We start from the raw sequence: 21,683 nt of genomic DNA, 5'->3' as shown, positions 1-21,683 counted from the left end.
GGAATTATTTGTTCCAAAAGGAGAGGGAATACAAATTTGTTATAACCAAGATCGGGCACAATGACGAATTCTACGTCTATTTTAACAAGCCTACCCCTCCCTCCTCCAACTTGTTGGCAGAGCTACAATTCGACTTTTTATCTCTCTCGTCTACTTCAGGAACAATAAGCCTAACTCATCCACTGCTGTTACAGATGCCCTGATGTCTGCAATTGACGAGGAAAATAAGGAAGAAGATGGATTTCTTCACGCGACCTACTCTGATGTGTTACCGGTAAGAATTTCAGTGAATGGGGTACCTTTTACCTCCTAGACATTCAGTGCACATGCTCTCTTCTTATTTGAACCTTTATGCATTATCGTCGAGAAAGCTGCAGCGAGGAGTGACAGAAGCAGAAAACGAACAAGGTACTGCTTGTAAATAGAACATATGCATGTGTACTCAAGTCCCATTATTGACTTAGACACTTGGAATGTAGCAGGTAAAATAAATATGTTTGGAACTGTTTCGATCAGTATCCTATTTCGGCCTTACAACTGCCTCCTTTGGAACTGTTCACCAAAATTTGTTCTCTTAGTCAGTCATATTTAGGTTACGTCTGCATGCTTCATTCAAATTTATTTCTCTGAGTTAAGTTTTTAAGAGGCTTCCATCTTTCACTTCTTCTAACTATTGGTGGGTTTTAGGCTAATGTGACAATTTTTTCTCACTAGGGGATTTCGGACAAGGTGGGAAATTCTCGGTCATGTGGTTGCCGCTCTTTTCTTTGCAGCGTTGGAGATGTCAATCGATACCATCATTCCTTCATTCTGCCAGGATTCCGAAGAACACCAAGTGACAGCACGGTATGCTCTGCCACTTCTGATCAAAACTCTATATATGACTAAAACAAGATGCAGAGAGTCACCCAAGGACCCCAATCAAATAGCTTAGATGTATAATTTTATTTCCTAAATCTTTGCTTGATGATGGAATTTGAGAATGCTTTTAACAGGTGCTATGCTCCAGCCTCCCAGTATCCTTGAATTTTTGTTCTACCTGTATGCGTTCCTAGTGTTAGGCGAATCCGAGAGGGCAAAAAGGGTGCCTCTGTAGAATATTTGTGGATCCTTTGCGATACATTTGGAAGAAATTATCGAAATTAGAGCGATGAAGAGGTCTGAACCAAGATATACATCCACATTTGAGTGATTACTTAACCAATTCAGAAAGTCACCTTTCCCTCCATACATTGGGAAGATTTTGGCTTGAAATAACCACTTGATAACATTCTCTTCTTCCTCCATTTAAAAACATTACAACCTGTACAACTCATTTCTACACATCTTCATTGTGTATGACAGTGTTGAATCACAGGGTAAGTTTGAACTTTGTTGAATCCACAAGGCATATTTACAGTTCCTCTTTGCATACCAATAGCGGAGTAAAAATTGTCGGCAAGATGACACATATCATTCGAACTTGAAGTAAATAATATTTCACACTTCTCCTAGCCACTAAACGTTATATATCCAACAATTCAGTGACAACTTCTAGCTCAGAAGTAATCAGCGTTTGTGTAAAATGATATGTGCACCAAACTGTGGGTGAAGCATTAATTTTGCAGAAGGAGCATGAGCATAGGATGGCGAAAGCTCAAATGTAAAGTGCTGTAAAATCAACGATATGGCAAGTTTTGCTTCCACCATAGCAAAGTTTTGTCCGATGCAAACCCGCGGACCACCTGAGAAGGGGAAGTACGTAAGTTTGTTCTTTGTTGTCTTCGCAACGCCTTCTGAAAACCTCTCCGGTTTAAACTCCTGTGCATCATCACCCCAAAGTTCTCTGTCATGGTGAATTAGTAGCATTGGTAAGGCAACTTCGACTCCAGCTGGTAATGAGAAGTTTCGGAATTCTGTTTTCTTGTTAGTGGTTCGAACAAGAAGAGGTGCTGGGTATAATCGCAGGACTTCATGCAAAATCATGGTCACCTGGGGAGCATGTAGTACATATACAACCAATTTAACTTCTGCATTTATGCCAAAAAAAGAGATGAAAACACGTCCAAAAGTGTAAAGAAGCATATACACTAAGCAAACTTCTAGGAGTCACGTCTCGCATTGCTGACTACTTCTCTAAGCAATTTTATAGGTGGATTCCACATACACAAATGGGTCCACGTCTATTACAGAGCTATGTAAACAACTATAGTTAATAAATGTACTACATATAGCATTAGTTAGGTCTAAAAAGGCTAATTAATATCTAGGGTTAAGCAAACAACAGTGATATATTCAAATTTTGAACTTTTATGGGCACTATTTTTGTTACCTATAGCATTGTTCAGTGGAAGCAATCTAGTTAAGGATGACATCTGATTAAATTAATTTGATCCTTAATTTCACTTCTTAAACATATGTCATTTTTAACTAAACTATTTTACACTCAACATTCAACTTTGTTACGAAGCAGGAACAATATCTCAAGTTTTGCTCGATGCATTGCAGATAAAAATGAACTCCTATAAGGCACGTATTCTCAATTTATCGATAGCAAACACTTACAACTTTTAGATGAATTATCCCATCAAAGTCTGGCTTGTTGCTTCCAAAGACCTGCAAAACCTCTTCTCTTGCACGATCTTGCCAAATCTGGTTTTGACCTAGTAAAACCATTGTCCAAACTAGCAACAATGAGGTGGTCTCCTGCCCTGCAAAGTAAAACAACTTGCACTCCTCGATCACATCATCCGTGCTCATTCCAACTCTTTTGTTATTCCCATGTTCCTTGATTTCCTTCAAGTTGGACTCCATGAGGATACCCAACAAGTCATCTTTTGTGGCTTCACCTGCCCTAATCCCCTCTTCTCTTTTGTTTATAATACCCATGAGTAGCCCTCCTATCTCTTTGTCAATTCCTTTCATCTTCTTGTTCATCTTGGTTGGTACAAACCTGCAAAAAAAAAAAAAAAAAAAAATATCATTATTAGTTCCAATGATGATATGAAGAAAACAAGGGGTCTGACTACAAAGCTATGTCTCATTCAGTGATACAAGTTTTATGCAAGATCTAACTATTTAAATATTTGTAGCTAATCCATATTCATAAGTTTTGAGATTGGATTGTATGGGATTGACGATGTAACGTTTGGAGTTGGTTGGAAAATGTGAAGCTTTCAACTTTGGATAAGAAGAGCTAGTCGTAAAGAGTGTCAGGTAGAAGTGTACCGAGCGTCTTTTTTTATGTTCAGTATTAATTCACTACCGAAATTTTCTTCATATTAATAGGTGGATCACTACCGGATAACTCTACAGTGTTTCAATTGTGATGTGTTGAATAGTTGCAACAAAAGCTATAATATAAAAAACAGAGTTCCTCATGGGATTTTATAGCTGAAATATTAATATTGGTGTCTACTTAGGAATATCACACAAAAAAAGCTTTGTATAACAAGCTTTTAATACTACTACTTAAATGAGTATGATCTTTCATATGGTTAATGAACCAAATTTAATTGTGTAAAATTGATTTAGCTAGTTTCTAACCTATTTGGTTGAATGATCTTGCTATTTACCAGTTGAAGACTAAAAGAAATTATAATTTTACCTCCATCCCGGAATGTAAACATTTTGTATAACTTTTGATACAAGTTGTACTTGCTCTCTCAAAAGTTGAAATATTTTTCTTCCTTCTTTATAGCTACTTCCAAATGCTGATCGAGAAATCATATCGGCTGTCAAATTTTCAAGACAAGGCTGGACATCCAACTCACATGAACCTGCTTTCAACACCAAGCTCTCCCATTCCTTAATCATCTCATTAGAACTTAGGTAAAATGCTGGTAGCATGCCCTATAGAAAACAACCAAAAAATAAGAAGAAAAACCAAAAATTGTCAACATTAATTAGTTATATAGCCAACGCACGTAATACACATCTAAAAAACTAATCACTTATTTTTGTTTCCTTTTTATGTCCCTTTTTTCTTTTTGTATATTTCACTTTCTTCTTATATTATAAGAGGTAAGGTTTACGTCTCCCCTAATTATGTTTAACTTCTTTTTTTCTGGCTCAATAAAATTTTCATCATACCGTTGACGTTTTCCTAATAAAAACATATTTCCTTAGCAAATATATTTTGCATATGCGTATTTTGGACATGGATATGGTTTATTCTTAAACACAACTAAACATTTGCGAATCCATGCTGCAATTTAAATCATATTTACTAATTGCGTAGCTAATGACCTCTTTATAATCTGATAAATATATATTACGTACGCACATAAATACTAAACTAATTAGATAGCGTAAAATTTCCACAAACTTTGTATGAATATTGTAAATACCTTTAACTTGTCTAAATGGAATGCTGGATTGATAATTCTTCGGTGTCTTCTCCATTTCTCACCTTGATAGTGTGCAGTACCTGTTACTAGCAACTTGACATACGGATTTGATTTCAACTTTGGAAAATCCTCAATTTTTGTTAGGATGTCTTTCAAATCTTCTGGATTAGCAATGTTCACCCTTGGTACTGGTCCCGCCCAAATAAAAGAATTCTTACCTGCATTTGTTTTAGGTTTTTTTAAAACTAAAACTTCAAATTAAAATCAAATTATTTCCACTTCTCAAACTAGGCACTACTCGTGGAGGTTAGTTTATTAGTGATCTCTTGTTGGCATGTTGTAAATCACCAGTTTGACAAATTGCAACTATACGAGGGTCGATGAGTTTTTACCACGAGACCTTCATTACCAAACTTTGTACCACTACATCACTGACACTGTCTTACCCCTTATATTGGTAAATTGTGAATCTGGACGACAAATTTTCAGATAACACTCATTCCCGAACTATATACGAAGAATAAAAATAAAAATATAGTAAACGTACCGTAAGTGTTCACCGAGTGGTACTCAAAAGGGAGGACTCGTGGGGCTATATCATGAGAGAGGTTCATCGGTTCAGAATATGCTTGTTTTAGCATCATGGTTCTTTCTGTCAAGTCTCCTACCAAAAACCTGTATGAGTTTCCGGCAAGGCCTTGCTGCCTCAGATATCTTTCTAGCTTCTTTGGCCTCAGCCATAACCAGTTGACCACCCTCCATGCCCATGCAGTTACAATTATGCCCACCAAAACAACACCAATGTTAGACACTGATACTTCCATTAATTTGTGTATTTACGGAGAGAAAAAGATGCGAGGATGGGTTTCTCGACAGAAAGAAGGATATCTGCTTTTCATAACTTGAGATAATATCAGTTAATTACACTCTCTGTAACTTTTAATAGTATATGTGTGGAGTCCTCAATTTTGCTTGTCCTTATCAATCAAACCAGCTGCTGCCAGATATCTATATTTGTGTGGGTGCACGTAATGATGACTTCAATTAAATTATGGATTTGTATCTTAACTGGATCATTTTTGTAAGAATTTTAGAGATCTTCATATTTTATTCGTTCATTGTACATCGTACGGTTATAAATTATTTTAAATTTTTTTAATTAAAATTAAGTACAAACAGCACATAACGAAACGCATAATGTACTATGAATAAATAGGATGTTAAGATTCCTATAATTTTCACAAAAAAGATCCGGAAAGAATCTTCATCCTTAAATCATGACATTATCTAAATCACATTCAACACACAAATTAAACTACATGTATTTTAGGTAGAGAAATGTTAAAAAGATTTTCTCGTAATGAACGTTCATATATTCTCTACTGCCATCTTACTTTATTTTTTTTTGTTAATATTATAAAATACTATGTTAAAATATAATGCGGCAGAAAATTTAGAAAAAGTTCTACTTTTAAAAAAAGTCTTTCTCTTAGGGGTAAAGTTAGGACTTAGGGACTTAAAGCTAGAGTAGGTGATGGTTTTTTATGAAGGCATGGCCACATGGCAGACACAACTCAGATTACGACGCTGACGTCGTGCAAGTTCTAGATGCATCATGATTCATGCATTGGCAAACAGTCGAGAACCACAATAGATGTATTATGACTCGTTGGCCTCGTTATTATTTGGTAATCAAATGAAAAAATGTTAAATCGATAAGGAGTTGAAATAAGACCTTATGAAATCAAATAAAGGGGCGTCAAAATTAAATTTTTGACGAAGTTGTTTATTAAGACCTTATGAAATTGGAATATAATTAGTATAGATTCCACGTAAATGGTTTAGTAATGCATTTGGGAATGTGAATTAATATAATTACTAAACTGTCCTTATTTGATTAAATGATTATATATGCTAATTTTTTTTGGTTAAATTTATATACTACTTAATAGAAAGCTTGTTAAATACATCTATTAACCAAATATAAAACACACTGAAATTTAATTATTGTATTTTCTGTTAATCATTGTTATTGTCAAGGTTCTAAAAAACACTAGACGTTAGTTGGGTGGAGGGCTGGCGCCTAGTGCCTAGGCGGATAGGCGGGGTCTAGGCAGGCGAGGCTGATTTAGGTAAATTTTTTGTATATCTTATAAATAAATGCATATTGTCACTTACAAAAAATTATATTTGTATCAAATCTATAGATAAGATAATAAAAGAATGATAAAATGTAAAAAGAGTATCCAACAAGTCCAAAATTTAAAACACATTAAGCATATATGCCATATAACAATAGTGAGGAGTATTATAGGATGACACATGTACAACAAGTTCACAATTCAAGCCACACATAAATTAATCAAATTTATGACATAATATATATAAATAAACATTGATACTATGTTATTTTAAAAAATAAAGAATATATATGTATATATGTTAAATATGAGGATACTTTTGTAAGCCCATATTCTTGGGCCTCTCAATAAAATAAAACGTTGGCCCTGCATTCATTTTTTAATTAATCCTTCACGACTGTTTAAAGGTGCTAGCTAAAGCAAAAAGTTACAAATTTATTAAAACCCTAACTCGCAGCTCTTTGCAATTACACTCATCTTCTACAACTTGCCGCCGCACCCATCTCTGCAAACCTTTTACAACCCGTCGCCATCACCCATCCTTGCAATTGCACAAATCTCATCTACCTCTCCCTCTCTCCCTCTCTCCATCTCTCTCTCTCTCTCTCTCTCACCATATTCAACTTCTTTTCTAGCAAATAGAGAGGCAGACGGCGAGACTCAAGGAGACAAGAAGGTTATGAGTCTCGCGATAGTAGTTTCTTTTCCAGGCCGCCCAGCGCCTGCCAAGCCTGCCTAGGCGACCACCTTACACCGCTTAATGTCCTTGCTGATTTAGTGAATGATTTTGAGTTAATCGCGGCAGAGCACCGCCGCCTAGCGCCTAGGCGCCTCCTAGACCGCGTTTGAGAACACTGGTTATTGTTATTGTTTAATTTTATATTAAAATGGGCAACAATTGGTCGTGTCGGGTTCATGCGAAGGGCAATCTTGAAATTTTAGAAATAAGTGAGGGTGTGATAGGAAGGAAAAATTCATTCCAATTTCCCCAACAACTCGAAATTCAATTCCCACCTAAATGTAGGGAATTCAATTTCTCCACATTTTGGAGTTGGATTTCAAAATTCACGTAGGTCTCACCAATTTTTTTATTTCTCAATATTTGATAAACAATTTAGAGAGAACTTCTGACACAGAAGTAATCAACGTTTGTGTAAAATGATATGAGCACCAAACTGTGGCCGAATGGTTAGATGTGAAGAAGGAGCATGAGCATAGGAGGGAGAAAGCTCAAATGTAAACTGTTGTAGAATCAACGATAAGGCCACTTTTGCTTCCACCATTGCAAAATTTTGCCCGATACAAATCCGCGGACCGCCTCCAAAGGGGAAGTACGTAAATTTGTTCTTTGTTGCCTTCAAAACGCCTTCCGAAAACCTCTCCGGCTTAAACTCCTGTGCATCATCACCCCACAATTGTTTGTCATGGTGAACTAGGAGTGTGGGTAAGGCAACTTCCACTCCAGCTGGTAAAGAATAGTTTGCAAGTTGTGTTTTCTTGCTAGTGATTCGAGTCATCAGGGAAAGTGCTGGGTATAATCGAAGAACTTCATGCAGAATCATGGTCACCTGGGAAAGCATGCATTAGATATACAACCAAGTTAAGTTTTAAATTTATAGCATAGGGTAAACAATAGATTACACCAGTGTACGGGATAATTTTGTGCATTGGACGGTTGGATTTGCATGGCTGGGTTTTGTCAATCCAATTTTAGCCATTTAAACACCGGTGCATTTCTGTACACTGTGTTACTGTAGAAAAACCCAAACAATAGATTGATATATAGAAAACCGAACTTGTATGGAGACTATTTTTTGTTATGTAGCTTGTGAGTCAAAGACAATTCAGCTAAAAGAAGATGTGTGATCATCAGTTCATTTCTTAAACCCACGTCATCTTTTAACTCAACTGTTTTGCACTCGTCACAATCACTTAGTAAAAGCAATCTCTCAAATGTTTTTCTCAATGGAAAACACTTACAACTTTTAGGTGTATTAGCCCATCAAAGTCTGGCTTGTTGCTTCCAAAGACCTCTATAACCTCTTCTCTTGCATGATCTTGCCAGTCCTGATATTGACCTAGCAAAACCATTGTCCAAACTAGCAACCCTGAAGTGGTTTCCTGCCCTGCAAAGTAAAACAGCTTGCACTCCTCGATCACATCATGCATACTCATTCCAACTTTTTTGTTGTTGCCATGTTCCCTGGTTTCCTTCACGTTGGATTCCATAAGCACACCCAACAAGTCATCTTTTGTGGCTTTATCTGCCTTAATCGCCTCTTCTCTTTTGTTTATAATACCCATAAGTAACGCTCTTATCTCTCTGTCAATTCCTTTCATCTTCTTGTTCGTCTTGGTTGGTAGAAACCTGCATGCACAAAACCTTAATTATTCAAATCGTTCTGTGAAGATATATTAAGAAGACAATTTGTGCGCTTGTTTTCATGCATTAATGTGTTTTTTTTGTCCTTGCATGTTTGTAATATGAAGATTACGTGCTTTTACGAACCTTCCATTTTCTTCGAAATCAAGTTGAGGTTCCCGTCTATTAGCACTATGATTTAGTGGTATTATTATGTACTTTCAAGTAGGAAGTCTTATATATGTTCACATAAATGACGAGTTTGATACCCATCCCCAACCCCACTGTTGTTGTATTGAAAGATGAGCTTCCCTTAAACACGAAAAGTTATAATTTTAGCATGCATTGATAGAATGGTTTTGGTTGCCTTGAAGCACTTGGTTTTCTTCTTCAGGTTTTCCTTTAAAACTTTGTAAAATTGTCACAAAAATGTTTTTCGTAATATGCATTCGTTTGTTGAATGGGTGCGATCTTTATTGTGGTTAATGAACATAATTTAATTATAAATAACTGGACTAACTAGTTGCTAGCCTATTATTTGGCAGGATGATATATATTTACAACTTGAAGAGTGAAAGAGAATATAATCTACCTCCATCCTGGAATGTAAACACTCTGCATAACTTTTGTTACAAGTTGTAATTGCTCTTTCAAAAGTTGAAATATTTTTCTTCCTTCCTTATAGCTACTTCCGAATGCTGTTCGAGAAATCACATCGGCTGTCAAATTTTGAAAATAAGGCCAAACATCCAACTCACATGAACTCTGTTTCAACACCAAGCTCTCCCATTCCATAATCATCTCACTACAACTTTCGTAAAATGCCGGTAACATACGCTATAGAAAACAAGGAAAAATAAGAAAGAAAACAGAAATTATATCAACATTAATTATATAGGCAACATAATACGCAATGCTAATTAAATTAGGTTTTACAAGAAATTTTGAATGAATATTGGCAAGAGTGTGCATGATACCTTCAGCTTCTCTAAATGGAATACCGGGTTGATAATTCTTCGGTGTTTTGCCCATTTCTCACCTTCATAGAATGCAATACCTGTTGCTAGTAACTTGACAAGTGGGTTTGGTTCTGGCTGCGGAAACTCCTCCATTTTTGTTTAAGATGTATTTCAAATCTTCTGGATTAGTGATGATCACCCTTGGGATGGTGCCCATCCAAACAAAAGAATTCTTACCTACATTTTTGGTTTTCAAAGAAAATAAAGGTTCAACATAGTTATAGTCAAATTATTTTTACGTATCATACCATAACCAGACATATATGTGTAAGTGCACAGCTTGTTTAGTAACAGTGCACTTACTACTATAGAGGTTTGATTAGTTTGATTTAGCAGCGCCGGTTTTTATTTTGTTGGAATAGATTGTTAATTCAAATTTTACTAGCCTCTTACGCGTGTATTGGCCTTTTTATATTTTTTTTTTTTTATAATAATTACTTTACATATTTTTTAAAAATTATTTTTTTTTAAAAAAAAAAAAAATGAATTCAAGACATGAAACCACCAGCTAACGTGGGAGGTTTTGTTTTTGTTTTTTTTTTTCTTTCTATAATTTTAAATATTAAATGCATTCAAAATAAAAATATGTTTAAATACTTTAGCTTATTTTGGTTCAATTGTAATTTATGAAATTCTTAAAGGGCAATTTATGGTATTTTGAACGTTTCATCATTTTAGGGTGCTCACTTTATATATATATATATATATATATATATATATAGGTATAGATTATATATATATAGATATAGATATAGATGAACTATCATTGTAAATTTCATATCAAATTTTTAACCACATATATATATTTTTATAAATTTCATCTATTCATCGGCTCATGAGTTTTAACTTGAGACTTTCTCAACGACTCTGAAGACTTGAGTGTCACTCTTATTTATGAGTCAGTATCTTATCACATTTATGTTGTTAGAGAATCTGAATTGCAAATCTAGATAACATTTGTAATTTGGTAGAACACATAAGAAAGTAAGAATTACTGACATATTTACTGACTTGAAATGAGAGGAAAAAAAAGAAAAAGAAAATGAGAACTAGTATTGTTAAAGATTTCAAAATGATAACGCTTTTTTGGATTCTAAGTGTTAATTGATGCAAGAAAGTGAAAAATCAGAATGATTCAATTCTTATTTCTTATATCCAAGTAAACGTGAAAAAATAATATACTTAACATACCGTAAGTGTTCACTAATCGGTGATGGAAAGGGATGACTCGTGGGGCTATGTCATGGGAGAGGCTCATGGCTTTAGAATAAGCTTGTTCTGTCGTCATGGAGATTTCTTTCATGTCTCCGGACATAAACCTGTATAAGTTTCCGGCAAGGCCTTGCTGCCTCAGATATCGTTCTAGCTTCTTTGGCCTCAGCCACAACCAGTTCACCACCCTCCATGCCCATGTAATTACTATTATGCCAACCAAAACGACACCAACAGCCACTGATACTTCCATTAATTTGTGTTAGAGACAGAGACAGAGAGGAAGGAGGGCTTTCAGGTTGCAACTGAGAGGGAAAATTAATGGGTGTGTATATATGGACATGGATCCTCTCCGGATTCATGCATCCTAATTTTAGGGATCCACCAATCCGGACGATTAAAATTTGATTCAACGGCTAAAGTTATTATAACTTTTAAAGTGAGTCATTGGATCAAATTTCAATGGTCTGGATTGGTGGATCCCTAGGATTAGGATGCATGGATCCGGAGATGATCCATGTCTTGTATATATATATATATATACAAAAAAGAAAAATTGGCCTGTGATCTTTTGACAAATCAAACATGTTGCCGGCCGCCGGATGTTTGTGTTTGTGTTCCAATTGAAGACTTAAAGCATGACTAAAGAAAATTGTGACGACACAAGACATAAGAGGTGACGTTTTTATGAAAGCATTTGAGAAAATCAAGTGATCACGACGTTGATGTAAATCATAGCATAATTACACGACGTTGAAGATAGTCGATCGATGCAGTGTATGTTCTAGATAGTCGATTGATGCATTAGTCAAGAATGATTCAATCATTTGACATTGCACATCATTTAATTTAACGCATCCAATCTACTTATGTTGTAATTATTCACTCTGTTCAATGACCTCAATTAAAGAAATTCAAACTTAATATCAGCAGTTTAAGGATCCACATGATGAAAACCAGCACCATTCAATCAAAAGATGAAACGTTCAAACTTCAAAGCAGCCAAAATCAAAGTGAAATTCTGACCCGAGTCCTTGTATCCCATGGTTGGAATCTCTACACCAAATGCAAGCAAAAACGTTTCAGATGCAAATGACAAGATAGACTTGATGTTGAGAACTCTGTCTTTGACCTCCCACGGTCAGTGCATGCCGTCTATTTCATTCACGCAAAGGAACTCCTAATTCATAAAGTTCACGACTTGTTCACAAATTGAGGGCGAGTGAAGATAACATTCGCTGCTCTGAATCTCTAATACGATAAAAAAAGTTAAGGTTTCACTATAAAACTAAATGATAATATGAAGAGTAGCTCAATTATATTCGTAGTCATGAACATCATCGTATCTTCCGATCAATAATTTGCATGGAGGACATAAAGGGATTCCTTAATTATATAGAACTACGTACATACATACATACATACATATGCATGTATATATGTATTTCCATCATACAAATTTCATAATTAAACCGTTAAAATTTCTTACTTTTTATTTGAAGATCGTTCTTAAAAACAAAGAAATAAATATATTAGAAATACACACTTGGGTTGTTTTAGATTCTTAGTTATTGGGCTGCAAGTTCAGATGGGCTTCCTGTAAAAACAGAACTTTGGGTTGTTATCAAGGCAAAGGCCCTGCTTTGCGCTTGCTTACTGAAGAAAAACAATGAAAATTGGAGAAAGCAGAAAGAGCATGCGGCAACGTTTCTGAAGAGGCAGGCATTTTGTTCTTACCAGTGAAGATTCTCTCATTTCTCTCCTTCCCTCCGCCGCTCCCTCCTCCATCTCCGTCACAAACGCTTGCTTTCTCCCTCGCTCTCTCTCTCTCTCTGTCAAACTAGTAAGATTCCATTTCTACGTTTCTTTTTTTATTTGGTCTGCATTTCGATGCTTATAATTTTATGTTTGAAATTTTTATGCTAATTTTTTACTTGTTTCTGACATGCTATGCCTAACGCGTAATGGGTTTCTTTCCCAATTGCAATTTATTGATATCTGCTATGTGTTTGGTGAATTATACATCTCTGCTACGCATTTCTACAAACACAGAGAGCAACATACTTCTGAGATAACTTAGAGAATTTTTTTGTTTTTTGATCGAAATATAAGCTGAATTATGTGTTTTTACTGATTGGGTTGGGATCAGCTGAATTGTGACCACTTGTTATAGGCTTGGATCAGCTGCTGTCTGGTCCATAACAGCTTTCGTAGTCTATCGCGATGGATCAAGCATATTAGTTTTTGTGAGGAATAGTTGCTAAGCTTGTTGCCTCTTCAGTTACTGAGCTTCAAATCTTTTGATAATGTTGAAATTCGATGCCAACGCCGAAATTTTGCATTTCCAGTTCTTGTACTAGATTATCTGATCAGCAATGAGGTTTTTGGGTATCCAGTATTTGTTAATGCTAAAGCAATGTAATTGGGTTTGGCAGCAAGGTATGGCAGGCAGAGGAGTTATCGGGGATCGATGGTCCATGAGGATTCTTGATTCAAATAGCATACTTGATTTCCATATTTTGATTCTTGATTCAAATAGCATACTTGATTTCCAAGTCTTCATAACGAAAATGTCTGTTCTTGATTTCCAAGTCTTCATAACGAAAATGTCTGTTCTACTTTTAGTTTGACAATACTTTTGGTTTACAATCTGCCACACGAATAGTATTTATGCCCCGCATAACACAATTATAGGGGTGTTCAAAAATTCAAAATTCAAGCCAAACCAACCGGTTAACCAATTTAATTGTTTTCTTTCCTCAATTGGATTGGATGAGAAATATATTAGGTAAAGTATCGTCTAAACTGATCAGGGTTTCAAACTTGTAAAACCCCCAACTAGTACTCTGGATAACACCGCGTTTCATGTAATTGTCTGTTCTGTACATTTGTCTTTGTTCCAATTTCTTGGAACCTCCTTATTTTTCTGACGAGGATTGTTACTTCTTTTTAGGCCTATATATGGTTGCTGTGGACAGACAACTAAAGAACAGGGAACGAGCGCTGGCTGAAGAGTTAAAAGCCATGGAGGCAGAATCAGGCAGTGGTGAGGTTGTTTGACTGTTGATAAATTATAGGCAATGACTATTGTGAGGATTTAAGTAAAATGTTGTCCGCTGACCAGAATTTCCCGATTCTGGTTTTTGGAGGATGATAATGTATAAGTGGTTGCAGAGACTGTTCTCTGCACAGGAATCTATGTTCGAGAATGACGATGTTTTGGTGACTGGTGTCCAGTCTCTGACATTTCTTTTGCGATGCATTCAAACACGTTAGCAACGTTTTGATTCCCTCTCGTTAGTTTCATCCCAAAACTGCTCGAATAGTCCTTTATTCAAAACAATCCACTTTGATGTCAAATTTTCTTTTCTATTTTTGCTTTGCATTGTCAGTCATGTGCGCAGAGCTGATCCTGGCATGCCGGCTCAAAATGCATCAACAATCAAGATCAGTCCGCTTCTTTGTAGGCAACTGAAGTAGCATCCTTAAATGCCTATTTGGTAGTGTTTATTTGTCCAGACTATTAATATGGGGTTATTAATTTGTTTTAGCCACTTCAAACCCGTGATCTGAACCGATCATTGTTTAAATCCTCACTCAACCATCGGTCGTGCAAAAAAATTCACCAAAATCGAAAAAACACACCCGATGCATGTTCGTTAGTTCTAGTTCTATTGTGTGATGATGTGATCAATGAAATGAGGTGGCCCGGCAGGGAAGCTGAAAACAAGTTCCGTTGTGGTAATACTCTGCTCACAAAAGCTTCATGACTCCACAGAGTTCTAAAACAACTGGCAATCCTCGGAAAAGCGCTTTTGGTGCTTTTCTAGTTTCCATCTTTTACAAGCACTTTTTCCTGCAGAGCCCACGCTCGCTATATATATGTAGCCATATAACCATGCAAAGCAAAACAAACAAAAGGAAAAAGATGGCTTCCTGCAGCATTGCGTTGATGGCACTTGTCTGCTTGCTCTACTTGAGCAATGCCCGTAGGGTCCTCAAAGTTGAGAACCCAAGTGGGCATGAAATGAGAATGAGAATGGAAAAGCCCATGGGCCAAGGCATTGGCATTGGAATTGGTGAAGGCAGTGATGGCGAAGGATTTGGAGAGGGCTAGGGTGTTGGCAGAGGCTCTAGCAGCGGTGTAGGCAGTGATAGCAAAGGGTTTGGAGAGGGCTATGGCAAAGGCATTGGTGAAGGCGGCGATAGGAAAGGATTCAGAGAGGGCTACGGCAAGGGCATTGGTGATGGCAAATGGATTGGAGAGGGCTATGGCGAAGGTATTGGTGAAGGCAGCGATGGGAAAGGATTCAGAGAGGGCTACGGGCAAAGGCATTGGTGATGGCAGTGATGGTGAAGGGATTGGAGAGGGTTATGGTGTTGGCAGAGGCTCTGGCAAAGGTGTTGGGTATGGAAAAGGCATTGGTGAAGGTAGTGGAAGAGGCACTGGTATTGGCATTGGCCGAAGTTCCACAGATGGTGGATATGGAGAAGGTAGAGGAGTTGGTATTGGAACTGGGCATGGTGGATATGAGACTGAACACGGTCCATGGAGAGGAAGACCTGGGTACGGACACAGCGCTGATAGCGGGGTAGGGTCCTATTTCGGCCTTACAACTGCCTCTTTTGGAACTATTAACCAAAATTTGTTCTCTTAGTCAGTCATGTTTAGGTTACCTCTGCATGCTTCATTCAAATTTATTTCTCTGAGTTAAGTTTTTAAGAGGCTTCTATCTTTCAATTCTTCTAACTATTGGTGGGCTTTAGGCTAATGTGACAATTTTTTCTCACTAGGGGATTTCGGACAAGGTGGGAAATTCTCGGTCATGTGGTTGCCACTCTTTTCTTTGCAGCGGTGGAGATGTCAATCGATACCATCATTCCTTCATTCTGCTAGGATTCCGAAGAACACCAAGTGACAGCACAGTATGTTCCGCCACTTCTGATCGAAACTCTATATATGACCAAAACGAGATGCAGAGTCACCCAAGGAGCCCAATCAAATAGCTTAGATGTATAATTTTATATCCTAAATCTTTGCTTGATGATGGAATTTGAGAATCCTTTTAAGGGGTGTTATACTCCAGCCTCCCAGTATCCTTGAATTTTTGTTCTGCCTGTATGCGTTCCTAGTGTTAGGCGAATCCGAGAGGGTAAAAAGGGTGCCTCTGTAGAATATTCGTGGATGCTTTGCGATACATTTGAAAGAAATTATCGAAATTAGAGCGAAGAAGAGGTCTGAAGCATGATATACATCCACATTTGAGTGATTACTTAACCAATTCAGAAAGTCACCTTTCCCTCCATACATTGGGAAGATTTCGGTTTGAAATAACCACTTGATAACATTCTCTTCTTCCTCCATTTAAAAACATTACAAACTGTACAACTCATTTCTACACATCTTCGTTGTGTATGACATTGTTGAATCACAGGGTAAGTTTGAACTTTGTTGAATCCATAAGGCATATTTGCAGTTCCTCTTTGCATACCAATAGCGGAGAAAAAATTGTCTGCAAGATGACACATATCATTCGTACTTGAAGTAAATAATATTTCACCCTTCTCCTAGCCACTAAACGTTATATATCCAACAATTCAGTGACAACTTCTAGCTCATAAGTAATCAGCGTTTGTGTAAAATGATATGTGCACCAAACTGTGGGTGAAGGTTTATTTTTGCAGAAGGAGCATGAGCATAGGATGGCGAAAGCTCAAATGTAAAGTGCTGTAAAATCAACGATATGGCCAGTTTTGCTTCCACCGTAGCAAAGTTTTGTCCGATGCAAACCCGCGGACCACCTGAGAAGGGGAAGTACATAAATTTGTTCTTTGTTGTCTTCGCAACGCCTTCTGAAAACCTCTCCGGTTTAAACTCCTGTGCATCATCACCCCAAAGTTCTCTGTCATGGTGAATTAGTAGCATTGGTAAGGCAACTTCGACTCCAGCTGGTAATGAAAAGTTTCGGAATTCTGTTGTCTTGCTAGTGGTTCGAACAAGAAGAGGTGATGGGTATAATCGCAGGACTTCATGCAAAATCATGGTCACCTGGGGAGCATGCAGTACATATACAACCAATTTAAATTCTGCATTTATGCCAAAAAAAGAGATGAAAACAAGTCCAAAAGTGTAAGGAAGCAAATACACTAAGCAATCTTCTGAGAGTCACGACTCACGACTACTTCTCTACGCAATTTTATAGGTGGATTCCACATACACAGATGGGTTCACGTCTATTACAGAGCTACCTAAACAACTATAGTTAATAAATGTAGTACATATAGCATTAGTTAGGTCTAAAAAGGTTAATTAATATCTAGGGTTAAGCAAACAACAGTGATATATTCAAATTTTGAACTTCTATGGTCACTATTTTTTTTTTACCTATAGCATTGTTCAGTGGAATTGAAGCAATCTAGTTAAGGATGACATGTGATTAAATTAATTTGATCCTTAATTTCACTTCTTAAACATATGTCATCTTTTAACTAAACTATTTTACACTCAACATTTAACATTGTCACGTAGCAGGAGTGATATCTCAAGTTTTTCTTGATGCAATGCAGATAAAAATGAACTCCTATAAGGTACGTATTCTCAATTTATCGATAGCAAACACTTACAACTTTTAGATGAATTATCCCATCAAAGTCTGGCTTGTTGCTTCCAAAGACCTGCAAAACCTCTTCTCTTGCACGATCTTGCCAAATCTGGTTTTGACCTAGTAAAACCATTGTCCAAACAAGCAACAATGAGGTCGTCTCCTGCCCTGCAAAGTAAAACAACTTGCACTCCTCGATCACGTCATCCATGCTCATTCCAACTGTTTTGTCATTCCCATGTTCCTGGATTTCCTTCAAGTTGGACTCCATGAGGTTACCCAACAAGTCATCTTTTGTGGCTTCACCTGCCCTAATCCCCTCTTCTCTTTTGTTTATAATACCCATGAGTAGCCCTCTTATCTCTTTATCAATTCCTTTCATCTTCTTGTTCATCTTGGTCGGTACAAACCTGCAAAAAAAAAATATCATTATTAGTTCCAATGGTGATATGAAGAAAACAAGGGGTCTGACTACAAAGCGATGTCTCATTCAATGATACAAGTTTTATGCAAGAACTAACTATTTAAATATTTGTAGCTAATCCATATTCATAAGTTTTGAGATTGGATTGTATGGGATTGACGATGTAAACGTTTGGAGCTAGTTGGAAAATGTGAAGCTTTCAAGTTTGGATAAGAAGAGCTAGTTGTGAAGAGTGTCTATAGAAGTGTACCGAGCGTCTTTTTTTATGTTCAGTACTAATTCACTACTGAAATTTTCTTCGTATTAATCGGTGGATCACTTCCGGATAACTCTACAGTGTTTCAGTTGTGATGTGTTGAATGGTTGCAACAAAAGCTATAATATAAAAAACAGAGTTCCTCATGGGATTTTACAGCTGAAATATTAGTATTGGTGTCTACTTATGAATGTCACACAAAAAAAGCTTTGTATAACAAGCTTTAAATACTACTACTTAAATGAGTATGATCTTTCATACGGTTAATGAACCAAATTTAATTGTATAAAATTGATTTAGCTAGTTTCTAACCTATTTGGCTGAATGATCTTGCTATTTACCAGTTGAAGACTAAAAGAATTATAATTTTACCTCCATCCCGGAATGTAAACATTTTGTATAACTTTTGTTACAAGTTGTGCTTGCTCTCTCAAAAGTTGAAATATTTTTCTTCCTTCTTTATAGCTACTTCCAAATGCTGATCGAGAAATCATATCGGCTGTCAAATTTTCAAGACAAGGCCGGACATCCAACTCACATGAACCTTCTTTCAACACCAAGCTCTCCCATTCTTTAATCATCTCACTAGAACTTAGGTAAAATGCTGGTAGCATGCCCTGTAGAAAACAACCAAAAAAAAAGAAGAAAAACCAAAAATTGTCAACATTAATTAGTTATATAGACAACGCACGTAATACACATCCAAAAAACTAATCACTTATTTTTGTTTCCTTTTTTATGTCCCTTTTTTTTTTCTTTTCTTTTTTTTTTTTTTTTTTTTTTTTTTTTTTTTTGTATTTTTCACTTTCTTCTTATATTATAAGAGGTAAGGTTTACGTCTTCCCTTTCCCTGATTATGTGTAACTTTTTTTTTTTTCTGGCTCAATAAAATTTTCATCGTACCGTCGAGGTTTTCCTAATAAAAATATATTTCCTTAGCAAATATATTTTGCATATGCGTATTTTGGACATGGATATGGTTTATTCTTAAACACAACTAAACATTTGCGAATGCATGCTGCAATTTAAATCATATTTACTAATTGCGTAGCTAATCATCTCTTTATAATCTGATAAATATATATTTACGTACGCACATAAATTCTAAGCTTATTAGATAGCGTAAAATTTCCACAAACTTTGTATGAATATTGTAAATACCTTTAACTTGTCTAAATGGAATGCTGGATTGATAATTCTTCGGTGTCTTCTCCATTTCTCACCTTGATGGTGTGCAGTACCTGATACTAGCAACTTGATATATGGATTTGATTTCAACTTTGGAAAATCCTCAATTTTTGTTAGGATGTCTTTCAAATCTTCTGGATTAGCAATGTTCACCCTTGGTACTGGTCCCGCCCAAATAAAAGAATTCTTACCTGCATTTTTTTTAAGGTTTTTAAAAACTAAAACTTCAAATTAAAATCAAATTATTTCCACTTCTCAAACTAGGTACTACTCATGGAGGTTAATTTATTAGTGATCTCTTGTTGGCATGTTGTAAATCACCAGTTTGATAAATTGCAACTATACGAGGGTCGATAAGTTTTTACCACGAGACCTTCATTACCAAACTGTGTACCACTACATCACTGACACTGTCTTATCACCCTTATATTGGTAAATTGTGAATCTGGACGACAAATTTTCAGATAACACTTATTTCCGAACTATATACGAAGAATAAAAATAAAAATATAGTAATCGTACCGTAAGTGTTCACCGAGCGGTACTCAAAAGGGAGGACTCGTGGGGCTATGTCATGAGAGAGGTTCATCGGTTTAGAATATACTTGTTTTAGCATCATGGTTCTTTCTTTCAAGTCTCCTACCAAAAACCTGTATGAGTTTCCGGCAAGGCCTTGCTGCCTCAGATATCTTTCTAGCTTCTTTGGCCTCAGCCATAACCAGTTGACCACCCTCCATGCCCATGCAGTTACAATTATGCCCACCAAAACAACACCAATGTTAGACACTGATACTTCCATTAATTTGTGTGTTTACGGAGAGAAAAAGATGCGAGGATGGGTTTCGACAGAAAGAAGGATATCTGCTTTTGATAACTTGCATCATGTACATCCATTATATCTGCTTTTGATAACTTGCATCATGTACATCCATTATATATATATATATATATATATATATATGATAGTACACCTCATAAAGTTAAATATTTGCAATAATTGAATGGAAGATTCTTTTCTTTCTTTTTTTAATTATTTATATATATATATATATATATATATATATATGATAGCACACCTCATAAAGTTAAATATTTGCAATAATTGAATGGAAGATTCTTTTCTTTCTTTTTTTAATTTTATATATATATGATAGTACATCTCATAAAATTAAATCTTTGCAATAATTGAATGGTAGATTCTTTTCTTTCTTTTTTTAATTTTATATATATATGATAGTACATCTCATAAAATTAAATCTTTGCAATAATTGAATGGTAGATTCTTTTCTTTCTTTTTTTTAATTATATATATATATATATATATGATAGTACACCTCATAAAGTTAAATCTTTTCAATAATTGAATGGAAGATTCTTTTGTTTCGTTTTTTCATTATATATATATATATATATTGTCACCTGATAGAATTGGGTGTGGGGGGGGGGTGGGGATCAAACCTTTGATAACCCTTATTTAATTCAACAAGTGACTAAATTGAGATAATATTAATTAATTACGGTCTCTATAATTTTAATAATATATGTGTGAACAAATTTTTTAGTGTGATTGGCACATGAGGTGGTACACCATGTATCATTATACAAATGGTAGGATATGTGTGTTAAAAGGTTAATAACTTAAAAAATAAAATTTCCTATCACTTACATAAAAACACATGGTATACCATCCGTGTTCTCGTTACAATGAAAATTTTCTCATATGTGTGGAGTCCTCAATTTTGTTTGTCCTTATCAATCAAACCAGCTGCTGCCAGATATCTGTATTTGTGGGGGGCAGGTAATGAGGACTTCAATTAAATTATGGATTTAGATCTTAACCGGATTCTTTTTGTAAGGATTCTAGAGATCTTTATATTTCATCCGTTCATTGTATATCATACGGTCAGAAATTATATTGAAATTTTTTATTTAAAATTAAACACAAACAATACATAACGAAGTGCATAATGTACTATGAATAAATAGGATGTTAAGATTCCTATAATTTTCACAAAAAAGATCCGGAGAGAATCTTCATCCTTAAATCAGGACCTTATCTAAATCACATTCAACACACGAATTAAACTACACGTATTTTAGGTAGAGAAATGCTAAAGAGATTTTCTCATAATGAATTCTTCATACATTCTC

At 35.8% G+C, this 21,683-nt stretch overlaps 4 protein-coding genes and 1 pseudogene across 4 annotated transcripts in view; 2 read left to right on the top strand and 3 right to left on the bottom strand.

The window, feature by feature from the left end:
* Positions 1-1,241: 1,241 nt before the first annotated feature.
* LOC137715625 (cytochrome P450 CYP72A219-like) lies at positions 1,242-5,234 on the bottom strand. The gene is made up of 5 exons (XM_068454970.1): positions 4,876-5,234; positions 4,329-4,546; positions 3,587-3,831; positions 2,545-2,932; positions 1,242-1,971 (listed from the first exon to the last, which is right to left on the bottom strand). The coding sequence occupies exons 1-5, from the start codon at positions 5,150-5,152 to the stop codon at positions 1,549-1,551; spliced, it is 1,551 nt and encodes a 516-aa protein (XP_068311071.1). The 5' UTR covers positions 5,153-5,234; the 3' UTR covers positions 1,242-1,548.
* Positions 5,235-7,149: 1,915 nt separating this feature from the next.
* On the bottom strand, positions 7,150-11,553 carry LOC137715182 (cytochrome P450 CYP72A219-like; annotated as a pseudogene).
* Positions 11,554-12,713: 1,160 nt separating this feature from the next.
* Positions 12,714-21,683, top strand: part of LOC137715181 (uncharacterized) — a 29,234-nt gene continuing 20,264 nt past the window's right edge. Inside the window, exon 1 of the mRNA XM_068454419.1 lies at positions 12,714-12,905. The gene's annotated coding sequence lies outside the window, so the exon portion shown is untranslated. The remainder of the gene's footprint in view (positions 12,906-21,683) is intronic.
* Positions 15,241-15,720, top strand: LOC137714539 (putative glycine-rich cell wall structural protein 1). The gene has a single exon (XM_068453733.1). The coding sequence runs from the start codon at positions 15,241-15,243 to the stop codon at positions 15,718-15,720; it is 480 nt and encodes a 159-aa protein (XP_068309834.1).
* On the bottom strand, positions 16,302-20,421 carry LOC137715180 (cytochrome P450 CYP72A219-like). The gene is made up of 5 exons (XM_068454417.1): positions 20,055-20,421; positions 19,506-19,723; positions 18,717-18,961; positions 17,687-18,074; positions 16,302-17,111 (listed from the first exon to the last, which is right to left on the bottom strand). Exons 1-5 carry the CDS (start codon positions 20,329-20,331, stop codon positions 16,689-16,691), a joined length of 1,551 nt encoding a protein of 516 aa, XP_068310518.1. The 5' UTR covers positions 20,332-20,421; the 3' UTR covers positions 16,302-16,688.

The sequence above is a fragment of the Pyrus communis genome, chromosome 14 (assembly GCF_963583255.1).
Source record: "Pyrus communis chromosome 14, drPyrComm1.1, whole genome shotgun sequence".
NCBI classification, from domain to species: Eukaryota; Viridiplantae; Streptophyta; class Magnoliopsida; order Rosales; family Rosaceae; genus Pyrus; species Pyrus communis.
Note: the sequence above shows the minus strand (reverse complement) of the source record. Positions and strands in the feature narration are given on the sequence as shown.

Coding starts and splice junctions, on each gene's coding strand:
- LOC137715625 (XM_068454970.1), bottom strand. CDS start 5,152: ATGGAAGTATCAGTGTCTAACATTGGTGTTGTTTTGGTGGGCATAATT. Junction 3,832..4,328: donor TCCATTTAGACAAGTTAAAG/GTATTTACAATA, acceptor TGTTTTCTATAG/GGCATGCTACCAGCATTTTA. Junction 1,972..2,544: donor GGATAATTCATCTAAAAGTT/GTAAGTGTTTGC, acceptor CATGCTCCCCAG/GTGACCATGATTTTGCATGA.
- LOC137714539 (XM_068453733.1), top strand. CDS start 15,241: ATGGCAAAGGCATTGGTGAAGGCGGCGATAGGAAAGGATTCAGAGAGG.
- LOC137715180 (XM_068454417.1), bottom strand. CDS start 20,331: ATGGAAGTATCAGTGTCTAACATTGGTGTTGTTTTGGTGGGCATAATT. Junction 18,075..18,716: donor GTTTACATTCCGGGATGGAG/GTAAAATTATAA, acceptor TTTTTTTTGCAG/GTTTGTACCGACCAAGATGA. Junction 17,112..17,686: donor GGATAATTCATCTAAAAGTT/GTAAGTGTTTGC, acceptor CATGCTCCCCAG/GTGACCATGATTTTGCATGA.